Source organism: Prionailurus bengalensis, chromosome C2, assembly GCF_016509475.1.
Source record: "Prionailurus bengalensis isolate Pbe53 chromosome C2, Fcat_Pben_1.1_paternal_pri, whole genome shotgun sequence".
Taxonomy (NCBI): domain Eukaryota; kingdom Metazoa; phylum Chordata; class Mammalia; order Carnivora; family Felidae; genus Prionailurus; species Prionailurus bengalensis.
The window spans coordinates 46,614,460-46,626,380 of NC_057350.1; the positions used below are offsets into that span (position 1 = coordinate 46,614,460).

The 11,921-nt window shown below is 35.7% G+C and overlaps 1 protein-coding gene and 1 pseudogene across 1 annotated transcript; both read left to right on the top strand.

Annotated features, from left to right (window-relative positions):
* The first annotated feature begins 3,215 nt into the window (after positions 1 to 3,215).
* LOC122492354 (olfactory receptor 5K1-like) lies at positions 3,216 to 4,145 on the top strand. Its single transcript, XM_043596057.1, has one exon. The coding sequence runs from the start codon at positions 3,216 to 3,218 to the stop codon at positions 4,143 to 4,145; it is 930 nt and encodes a 309-aa protein (XP_043451992.1).
* A 4,725-nt stretch (positions 4,146 to 8,870) lies between these two features.
* LOC122492549 lies at positions 8,871 to 8,979 on the top strand (annotated as a pseudogene).
* Positions 8,980 to 11,921: the final 2,942 nt, after the last annotated feature.

Below are 11,921 nucleotides of genomic sequence, written 5' to 3' on the forward strand. Positions count from 1 at the left end.
AAACAGGGTAATAAAGATAAAGTAATTGGGGTGAAATGAAAAGAACAGAGAACAACTCAGTAAATCATATGTGGGGCTAAATGGTAACAGCAAAATTTCCAGGAGGGATTTGCAACACATGGGAACTAATTCAACTCAGAGTGAAGTTGATGAGTCTCGCTAACCCTACACCTTTTAGGCTCCACTGCAAATGCTAATCATCTTTCATTAACCATATTAATTTTTCCTGTAACTGTCCAAACCAACCTGAGACCCTTTTCTGCTCATTACATTTTATGCATAGGATAGTGAACAGAGATATAAAATGTACAATTTTACAATTGTAAAAATGATGTTAGTTACGCAAGAATCAGCAAGACGATCATCAACTGACCTTAGTTACTTTAGTGAAAGTCATTTACTTAACCTCTTTGTCTCACAGGTAATCTTTAATTAATGTCACAGAGTTAATACATTTTGGAGACTGAATCTCCCAACAGAAATACACTGATGTCACTACAGGGAAATCCCTTAAGCATTTGATGGAAAAGTTTAACTTTGCAATGTTAGAAATAGAATTATTGACGCTGATCTATTAGCAGTCTTCCAGATTTTCATTTTTTTTAATCCCAATGTGTTTGAGACCAATATTTTTATATTCTGAAATTCTACAAGACTTAACACAGTATCAGAGCATTTAGATAAGGGAAGTACTCAAATTTACTTTTAGTTTTAATATTAGCATCCATAAACATTTATTTATCTGAATTACTAAGCATTTGTTCATTGATCTTAGATTTCAACTTCTCACCTTTCTAGCTCTTCTCACAACTGAAGCCTATGGGAAATTAGCAAGAGATTTAAACTCAATTCATGCTGACCTTTTCTGATTTTAAGGTAAGTTTTCAAAATACACAGATAACAGCATAGCTTAATTCTGTTAAATAATTCAGGCAGGTACATTGAAAGTTATTTCTAACACAGCTGAATAATTAAATGGCTTATATTTAATATTTTAAAACAAGAAAATAAAATGTGCAGCCTGTGCCTTCTTTAAAAAAATTTTTTAATGTTTATTTATTTTTGAGAGAGACAGATTGCAAGCTGACACTTAACCGACTAAGCCACCCAGGTGCCTCAGCCTGTGCCTCTATTTTGATGTTTTGATTATGGAAAAATACATCCATTCTGACCATAAAATTTATATGATTTGACACAATGGCCAATATATCCTAATGGATCACTAAGTAATGATAGAAGATAGCCTTTTTAAAAAAAATTTTTTTTAACATTTATTCATTTTTTGAGAGAGAGAGAGAGAGAGACAAAGCATGAGTGGGGGAGGGGCAGAGAGAGAGGGAGACAGAATCTGAAGCAGGCTCCAGGCTCTGAGCTGTCAGCACAGAGCCCAATGTGGGGCTCAAACTCATGGATCATGACCTGAGCCAAAGTTGGACGCTCAACCTACTGAGCCACCCAGGTGCCCCTAGAAGATAGCCTTTTAGGGAAAACAAAATTTGTTCTCAAAAGTCATATTAAGATTTTTCAATTTTTCTAAGTGTTATGAAATTAAACTATACAGGCCGGCTTATTTTTATTAGCTCTTAAACTACTGTGATATACTTTAGAAAACCTTATATAAGTTTCTCAGAAAACAGAAAAATAGTAGATGGGTCCATTCAGATAAAAGAATGACACCTAAACTTTTTTAAAAGATGATTTTTGAATAATGTCCTTTGTAGACTATTCTTCAAAATTAACAGTCTCAACTTGCAGAAACCAAAGAAAGTCACTAAGGATCAACAGTAGTATGCTGACAAGAAGTTTATCTTATAAGTCAGGTCTTTAGAATGAAGCCTGGACAGGAATCAATACTGCTTTTTCTCTACAGCATTAAACAACTCTTACAAGAAGTGTAAGTCATAGCTTAACTCAAATGTCTCAATTCTAATAAAGAAACTTTGTATAGATAAATGAAAAAAAAAGCTATGTAGGGGCACCTGGGTGGCTCAGTTGGTTGTGTTCGACTTTGGCTCAGGTCATGATCTCACAGATTGTGAGTTTGAGCCCCACGTCGGGCTCTGTGCTAACAGCTTAGAGCCTGCTTCAAATTCTGTGTCTCCCTCTCTCTCTCTGCCCCTCCCCACTCTCAAAAATAAACATGAAAAAAAATTTTTAATAAAAAAAGGGGGGGGTGCCTGAGTGGCTCAGTCGGTTAAGGGTCCAACTTCGGCTCAGGTCATGATCTCCCGGTTTGTGAGTTCGAGCCCCACTTCAGGCTCTGTGCTGACAGCTCGGAGCCTGGAGCCTGCATTAGAGTCTGTCTCCCTCTCTCTCTGCCCCTCTCCCACTCGCGCTCTGTCTCTCTAAAATGAATGAAGGTTAAAATTTTTTAAATAAATTTTAAAAAAGAGAAAAAAAGCCATGTAGACAAGCAACTCTAGATTGTGTTATGTATATAAGAAATACTTGAGGATTCAGAAAGTGATAATCAGTGTGGTCTAGGGCATTTAGTTAAAACTTAATATTAAGCAGCATTATATGTAAACTGTACATAAAGAAGGAAAGGATTTAGATATCTGGGCAAAAATCAACAGGAATGAGGGCATGGACAGAGTCAGTTTTTATGGAAATGAGTGCAATACGGGGAACAGGAATGAGAGAGGTGACAATACATGGATATTTATTTCTTTAGATATCCAAAGTAATTTTCTTTAAAGATGATAGTCTTCTTAATTCTTAGTAATCTTCATACTATTCCTAATATATAAATTTAACATATCTTTTGTATGCTATTTTCAAATATTTACTCAACTGGAAGAATATATGAAAACTTCTTGCTCAGTTAAAAAATGTGTATATATGAAAATTGATTTAAAATTTTAAGGATCTTTAATACAAAAATTGACATCAATGTACCAAATATGGGTACTTTATATTTGTACACTATTCATGCATGAATCCATAAAGACAAAACTTTTCCACTGTAAGAATTCTCCTTGGAATTATAAAAATATTCTTGGGAATCCAGAGTCTCAGAGTTGAGGTTATAAAGCTGACATTTTAGAAGAAGGAATATCCCCCAGAGATTTGTGTGCCTGTGTCCAGAGATAGTAACAGAAGTTTGCAGAAGCTACTCTCTTTGTTGTAAAAATTAAAATGTGAAAGGAAAATTAGACACACTCTAATTAGAATTTTATGTCTCCAGAATTCCTATCTCAACAGAGAAGGTGGATATGATTGAGGATAACCACTCCTTGACAACTGAGTTTATCCTCATAGGATTTACAGACCACCCAGAATTGAAGAGCCTACTCTTTGTGGTGTTTCTTACTATCTATCTGATCACTATGGTGGGGAACCTTGGCCTGGTGGCATTGATTTTTACAGAGTGTCGTCTTCACACACCAATGTACATCTTTCTGGGCAACCTAGCTCTAATGGATTCTTGTTGTTCTTGTGCCATTACCCCAAAGATGTTAGAGAACTTCTTTTCTAAGGACAGAATGATTTCCCTTTATGAATGCATGGCACAATTTTATTTTCTCTGCCTTGCTGAAACTACAGACTGCTTTCTTTTGGCAGCAATGGCCTACGACCGTTATGTGGCTATTTGCAGCCCACTACACTACCACACCATGATGTCAAAGAAACTCTGCATTCAGATGACCACAGGGGCCTACATAGCTGGAAACTTGCATTCTGTGATTCATATAGGGTTTCTCTTTAGGTTAACTTTCTGTGGGTCTCATCAAATTAATCACTTTTTTTGTGATGTTCTTCCATTATACAGACTCTCTTGTGTTGACCCTTCTATCAATGAATTGATGATATTTATCTTTTCAGGGTCAATTCAAGTCTTCTCTATTATCATAGTTCTAATCTCTTATCTCTGCATCCTCTTCACGATTTTCAAAATGAAGTCCAGAGAAGGAAGAGGCAAAGCTTTATCTACTTGTGCATCCCACTTTCTCTCTGTCTCAATATTCTATGGTTCTCTTCTTTTTGTGTACATTAGACCAAATTCAGTTAAAGAAGAGGATAAAGATATACCTGTTGCTATTTTTTATACTCTAGTAATTCCTTTATTAAACCCCTTTATCTATAGTCTAAGAAATAAGGAAGTATTAAATGTTATGAAAAAAATTATGAAGAAAGTTTTATAACATTCTGAAAAAAATTTCATCCCCTGTGGAAAATTAACTTAAATTTGATAAAATGCTTTTCAAAATATGGAATATTGAGAAAGTAGAAAATGATCACTTTGTATATAAAATATTAAATTACTAAAACATGAGAGTGTATAAGTCAAATAAATAAGTTCAGCAAGGAGAATTTCTGCTACAATGTATTTTGAAATCTGAGCGACTAGCTCCCAGCAGGAATGAACTAAATAATTATTCTTGAGGTCATAAACTGTGTCACAATGAAATTAGTCAAACTATTAACTAATTGTTTCAAAGTGTAATGAGTTACAATTTTCTACAAATACTAGGAATAGAAGTCATTATATATATAAAGATTGCCTCCATTTGGAATTGACAAATTTTTGGAACCTCAAAGCATAATCTTACAAACTCTGGCACATTCCAAGTTCTCAAGAATTAATCCCTTCTTAACACCACCTGTCAGAAGTAAACTGGATATACTTGATTCTCAATTTTGAGTTTATTCAAGAGATTATGTTTGAATATTAATTCACACGGAATACCTATTTTCAAATCAAGAATATTTTCATCTTTAGTGTTTGTCAATTTTACTCTCAAGTTCTCTGAAATAAAGTATCTGTTGACTGATTATTTATCAATCTATAGTTGAAATAGATGCTACTTATTCTGAAATCCCTATGGATTTGGATATTTTCATGCCGTTTGATTAGGCATCCATCAAAAGTAAAGTGAAATTCTGAATACATGAAACTAAATGATTTTTTTCTGATATTATTACTTGTCTTGTTATTAGCAATTACACCAACTGTACTGATTCCAATGTAAATTACTGACATATTCACAGCATTAACAAAAATTTGGGGATGCTGTAAAGCATAAATTAGGCCGAAAATAGTGAAAATTCTAAATACCTAAATACCTGAACAAAAAAGATTTACTGATCACTTATATATGCAAATATGAAAGAAAAAATAATTTACTGAGAACATACTATCTGCTAGGCACAAAGCTAGACCTTTCATATATATTGGTTAGACATGATTTTTCATGTTTTTTCTCAGTAAAAATCTCATACTTTGAAACTGAGTAGCTTGCTCAAGTTCATCCAAGTCATTCAGATCAAGCTAGAATTTGTATCAATGCTGCTTGGGAGTTCAGAAAATGGAGATCCCTGTATCTTTGTGTACTGAGTTCTTATGCAGTATCAAAAGTAAAATGTGCCCTAAAAATGATTTTAAAAATGATATTTGCAGGAAAAAAGGAATAAGTATGACCACAGCCGATGTTTATGGAAATAAGCGTGGCCTTGGGAATGGGGGATAAAGGAGGTGAACCATGGAGAGAGTTAAGAAAGTTGTTGTTCAGATGTTCCTGAATATGGGAAATAAAGGTGGAAGTGTATCAGGTTATTGAGAATCTTATATGCCACCCAAAGGAATCTGAATTTATCTCAGAGGCATCAGACAGCAAATTCTTCCTAGAACAGGGTAGTATGATTGTATCTTTCAGAAAACTAATCTGGCAATTGAATGCAATGAAGCTGGACACAACAAGACTCACTGTAATGATTCATATATTAGACAATGAGAGCTGAAACTGAATAAAAGTAGAGGAGTGTACAGATATCAGCAACATTTTAAAGAAAAAATAGGCAATTGTAACTACTACTGGGTAATAAAATAAAAGTCTATATTCTTCCTGTGAATATCAACCTAGTCATAACTGATTTCCTTTCACTAATACTTAGTAAGGTGCCTGACACATTTGGCCATTCACTAACCATTTCCTTTAATATATTTTAATATAATTAAGTTAATATGTAATAGGTTTGTTATTTTTATTTTTGAATTAATCAATCAATAATAATAAACACATAAACAAAGCTCTATAGGGTCCTAAACTCTTTTTAAGAGTATAAAGGAAATCCAGATAGCTGAGTTAGATGAGTGTTGTTCCTTTTATTCACTCCCTACTTTAGAGGATATTTTTAATTGTCAGACTCACATACATTGATTCCCTCTCCCTTTCCTAGGGGTACCACAAGTTTTGTTATGTATTTCTGTACCATCCACCCGCAACTCTTATCAACACTGAATCCTAGAGGTCTGTTAAGGGAAGAGTACATGACGTATTTGGGTCCAATGAAACAAAAGAGGTAATTTTGTAGAAGTTTCTGGAATACGTGGTTCCTTTATTTTAAAACAGATCCACAAAAAAGGTAGTCTTCCTTCCTCTGAATGCCATGCTGTGTGGATATGAAATCTGGCACAGTCTACATCCATTTTGCCATCAAGGGAGAAACCTGCCTAGAGACGAAGTCAACACACACAAGAGCACGTAGCTGAGGGAATCACATAGAAACAAACCCAGAGTCACTGGAATTAACCATCCCTTCTGGTTTCAAAATTTAATAGACCTTCTAACTGTTAAACTTGTTTGGGAAAAATGCTTTTATTGCAGCTGAATAAATATTAACTAATACATTCATGTCTCTTGCCTCATCTTTCATTTTATACTTGATTTTAAATTAATTCTCAGACATTCTTTTAGCTTATAAATAACTTTTCACCAGTATCCATTTAACTATTTGGTGTTTTGTTACATATTTTACTTTTATTTCTATATTTTAATTTCCTATAACCCCACTGAAACAATGGGGGACACAGAAATTGCACAATTTGTCCACAGAAATATTAATTTGGAGTTCAGGGATCAAATACAGGCTATCTAGCTCCAGAATCCATGTTCCTAACCACTAAGTCACATTGTACACAGCTCAGAGAAGTAAAAGTAGCAAGAGAGGAAAACATTCAAGAAACTGCGCTGTAAAGTGGGCAGAGATTCAAGAAAATGTGAATCAGTGACATTTTCCTTTAAATTTATTTTGAAATATTTCAAACCTACAGAAAAGTTGAGAGAATGCTCATGATTTTTTTTTAAACCAAGACTATTAATTAACATTTTACCATATTGCCTGGTAATCCATCTATAAATGTGTACATATATATTTAATTCACATATGTATATATACATATATATGATAACACTATGACAGTTTACCCACATATCCTTCAACATATATCTCAAAAGAACAAAGACATTTCCTACATTGTCATATCATTACTATCCTCAAGAAATTTAACATCACCTAATACAATGTTCACATTAAAATTTTTCCCATTTTCCCCAAATTGTCCTTGATAGCAATTTATTTTGTCATCAGGAATTCAATTAAATGTCACTATTTACTTTTGGTTATTATCATTCTATAGCTTCCTGTAATCTAGAAGAAACTTCTGGCTTTTGTTTCTTTCATGACATTTAAGATTTTTTAAAATATTTGCATCAGACATCATGTAAAATATCCCACAATCTCTATTTTTGTGACATTTCCTCATGATTAATTTAAATAGTTCAGCAACACCAGATGTGCTGGTTTTTTTCCTTCTCGCATCATGAGACCTATAACATCAGTTTGTCTTGTTAACTGATTACTTCATTCAAGGCAGTATTCATCAGCTCTTTCTATGATAAAGATAACTGATTTCCTTGCTTTTAAAATCTAATCTGTAGGGTGATATACTGATACCATGTGCATTTCTTGTTCCCTAATAATTTTTCATCAATGGTTTTAGCATCCAATGACAGTAATTATTTGAATCAATTATTATAATTGGAGACAGAAAAATGGTGATTGTTTTTCCTTCAAGTGTTATCTGGCTTCATTCTGAGAAACAAGAACTTTACCTCAAAGTCTTTTTTTTTTAATGTTTATTTATTTATTTTGAGAGAGAGAAAGAGCAGGAAGGGCAGAGAGAATCCCAAGCAGTCTCCGTACTGTCAGTGTGGAGCCCAATGCAGGCTCAATCTCATTACTGCAAAATCACAACATGAGCCAAGATCAAGAGTCAGACGCTTAACTGAGCCACCCAGGCGCCCCTACCTCAAAGACTTTTTAATAAGTTTTTAAAAATTTTTTGAACAGTTTTGGATTTATAGAAAATAATAAAGACAGTATAGAGAATTCCCATATATCACACACCCATTTTCCCACATCATTAATATCCTACATTAGTATGGTACCTTTGTTATTATTAACGAGCCAATATTGATACATTATGATGAAGTGAAATTCATATTTTATTCAGATTTCCATAGTTTAATCCTGTGTTTTTCTGCTCCAGAATCCCATCAGCATATCACTTTATATTTGGTCATCATGTCTCTTTAGGTCTCTCTTAGGATATGTTATCTGTGACAGTTTCTTAGACATTCCTTGCTTTTGATGTCCTTTGTAAGTTTTGAGGAGTACTAATCAGGCATTCTGTAGAATGTCCCTCAATTGGGATTCTTCTGATGTTTTTCTCATGACTAGACTGCAGAGGTAGCTTTTTAGGAGAAAGACCACAGAGAAAAATTGTCATTTTAATCATATCCTATCAGTGGCAAATACTATCCTCATAACTTATATAACTTTTGATGTTGACCTTGACCATCTGGCTGAAGTAGTGTTTGCCAGGTTTCTTCCTGGTAAAGTTGCTCTTTCTCCACCTTCTCTTACTGTGTTCTTTGTCAGCAAGCCCACAACTAAAGAGAGAAAAGAAATGGTCCAGCTCCCTGGGGCAAAGTATCTATATAAACTGGAATTCTTCTGCACAGATTTGTCTATTCACTTTATTTATTTGTTTGTTTGTTTATTTATTCATTCAATCATCTATTTACATCGCTTCTCAGCCTTTTGGCTAAGATCAAGTGTAGTATCTGTTCTTATCAGTTTAATCATCTATTTACATCAGTATGTAATTAATGGATTAATGGATATTTATTTTATACTTTGATATAATTAAGTACTACTTTGATATAAATAAGTACTACTTTATTAATTAAGTACTACTTTACTGCTCAAATCATTCTAGCTTTGGCCATTAGGAGATGTTTCTGGTGGTTCCTGTGTCCCTTTGACATGCACCATGACCGCGTATGCAGGGTGGGGGTTTTTTTGTTTGTTGTTTAGCCTTTTTCTTTTTTCTTTTCTTTTCTTTTTCTTTTTTTTAACTTTCTGGCATTACAGGATGCTCCAAGCTCATCCTGTAGATTTATTTCCTGCCCTCGTCACTGAATCTGCTATTTCTCCAAGGAGCTATAGTTCCTTTGACTGAATAATGGTATTTGAAACCAAGATCTGGGCCATAGGTATGCTAATTGTTTCTGCAATGTCATTGCTCCTAGGCCCTGATAGCTAGCAGAGAGAGGATGTGTGTGTGTGTTCCTGTCATTCCATATTCTTGCCAGCAATTGGTTGGGTTTATTTATTTTTTTAAATTTTATCCATTCTTTTAGGTATGGCATTATTGTTTTAATTTGTAGTTCCCTAATGACAAATAATGTGGAGCAGCTTTTCATATGTTTATTTGCCATCTGTATTTCTTCTCTGGTAAAGTGCTTGTTCAGACCTTTTGCCCAATTTTTATTGGATTGCTTGTTTGCTATTTGTTGATTTTTTATCAACAAACAACTTGGAGCTCTTTATACAAGTCTTTCATCAGAAATGTGTTTTCCTGGTACTCCCGCATGCATATGCTGACATTTAGTGTTGTCTTTATTTCTCTCAGGCTCTGCATATCTCCTCATTCTTTTTTTTCTGCATCCTTTGGATTGCATACTCTCTGTTGATATAACTTCAAAACTACTAATTCTTCCATCAGTTTAAATCTACAGTTGAGCTTCCAAAGTGAATTTTTTATTTCAGTTGTATTTTTCAATTACAGAATTTCCATTTAATTGTTTTTTACACTTTGTGTCTCTTTATTGACAGTCTCTATTTACATAACATGGCATTCATGCCTTCCTTTACTTAAAGTTAATATTTACTTCCTTTAGTTCTGTGAACATATTTATCATGATTATTTTTAAGGGTTTTTTTTCTATTAAATCCAATACATGGGGGCGCCTCGGTGGCTCCATCGGTTAAGCGTCCAACTTCGGCTCAGGTCATGATCTCATGGTCCGTGAGTTCAAGCCCCGTGTCGGGCTCTGTGCTGACAGCTCAGAGCCTTGAGCCTGCTTCAGATTCTGTGTCTCCCTCTCTCTCTGCCCCTCCCCTGCTCATGCTCTCTCTCTCTCTCTCTGTCAAAAATAAATAAACATTAAAAAAAAATCCAATATATGATTGCTCTCATGGGCAGTTTGTGTTGCCTGCTAATTTCTGGTGTATGGGTCACACATTTTGCCTGTCTCATGACTTTTTTGGTTGGGAACTGGGCATTTAAGATAAAATAGTTTAGAACTCTGGATGTTCATTCATCCTTAGGTTTTGTTTTATCCTTGTTTATTTGTTTAGTGAGTTGGTCGATGTGTGTGTGTGTGTGTGTGTGTGTGTGCACGCGCGCGCGTGCATGCATATGAAGTCCATTTCCTCTGCAGTGTAAAGCCTTTGTTGTTGCTCTCCAGAGGATGCAACATGCTCACAGTCACTTGGGATGACCATGATTTTAGCAGAGGTCTTTTCATCTCTTTCTTTGATCATATCCCACTGTTAGGCCCCACTAACTCCCAGCAATAGCATGAACTCTCTTTTTTTTTTCATGCTATGGGGAATAAGTTGTTCCGCATTCATAAGCGATTAAATTTGGGTCCCTTTGAAGCATGGTTTTTGAGGATAATATTTGAGGCTTGTTCTAACTTGAGGCAGGCTCCTCCCCACTTTCTCCCACCCTGCATCTTTCCAGGCAAACCAGCTGGCCTGAAGTTTCACCAATGATTCCACCAATCTATTAATCTCCTTTTGCCATAAAGTCACTTTCTTTGGGGACACTTTTGACGTCTCTGTTCCTAAGGCCTTTCTTCCCTTTTGGGTAAAATCTCTAAGACTCAATTCCTAGACATGGGAGTAGTGATAGTGACCCACTTCTCTCCATGTGATACCCCAGCTTTAAGAGTGGGTCACTGGAAGTGTGGGGGGTGGGGAGGGCGCCCAGGTGGCTCAGTCAGTTAAGCGTCTGACTTGGCTCAGGTCATAATCTCATGGCTATTAAGTTTGAGCCCCATGTCGGGCTCTGTGCTAGCAGTTCAGAGCCTGGAGCCTTCTTCGGGTTCTGTGTCTCTCTCTCCCTCTCTCTGCCCCTTCTCCACTTGCACTCTCTCTCTCTTAAAAATAAACATTAAAAAAAAAAAAAGAAAACAGCATGGGTCACCAGGTAGGCACCGCAAGCAGCCTCTGATCTCAGCTTGCTCCTTCCAGTCTGGAACAACTGCCTGACAACTGAGCTCGGTCCCAAGGTGATCAGGGCCTGGTATTTTTGTTATGCCACACCTAGGGTAGAGTCTCTACCTTACGAGTGTGGACTGGGTGGAAGAAGGGATCCACAAACTCGATCACACTCACCTAGAATTTAATCTCCACAACATGTAGCTGGAAGGAGGTGAGAAAGGCTGTAGGCCTGGCCCTTGTGGGAAGTAATATAGTCTACGACTGGTGGGTGGGAGAGATACAAGGAGGGAGTTCTGTGTCCTTGGCTGCACCTGAGTGAAGTGGACCTTTTGTCAGACCGAGCTGGGAAGGCACAGGCAGAGAGCAGGTTATGATTCAAAGGCTGTAGATTCTCACTGTTCTTACCAAGTTTTAATATATTTTCTTGAATGAATGTTTTTTCACTTGCTGCATGCTCTTAGCACAATTTCCACAGATCTCTTTTTCTTTCTCTTTTAGAGGGCATACATGCCCACAGCCAGGAATATCATCCACTTGGTGCCAAAAAACCAGTGGGCAGTGGG

Coding starts and splice junctions, on each gene's coding strand:
- LOC122492354 (XM_043596057.1), top strand. CDS start 3,216: ATGATTGAGGATAACCACTCCTTGACAACTGAGTTTATCCTCATAGGA.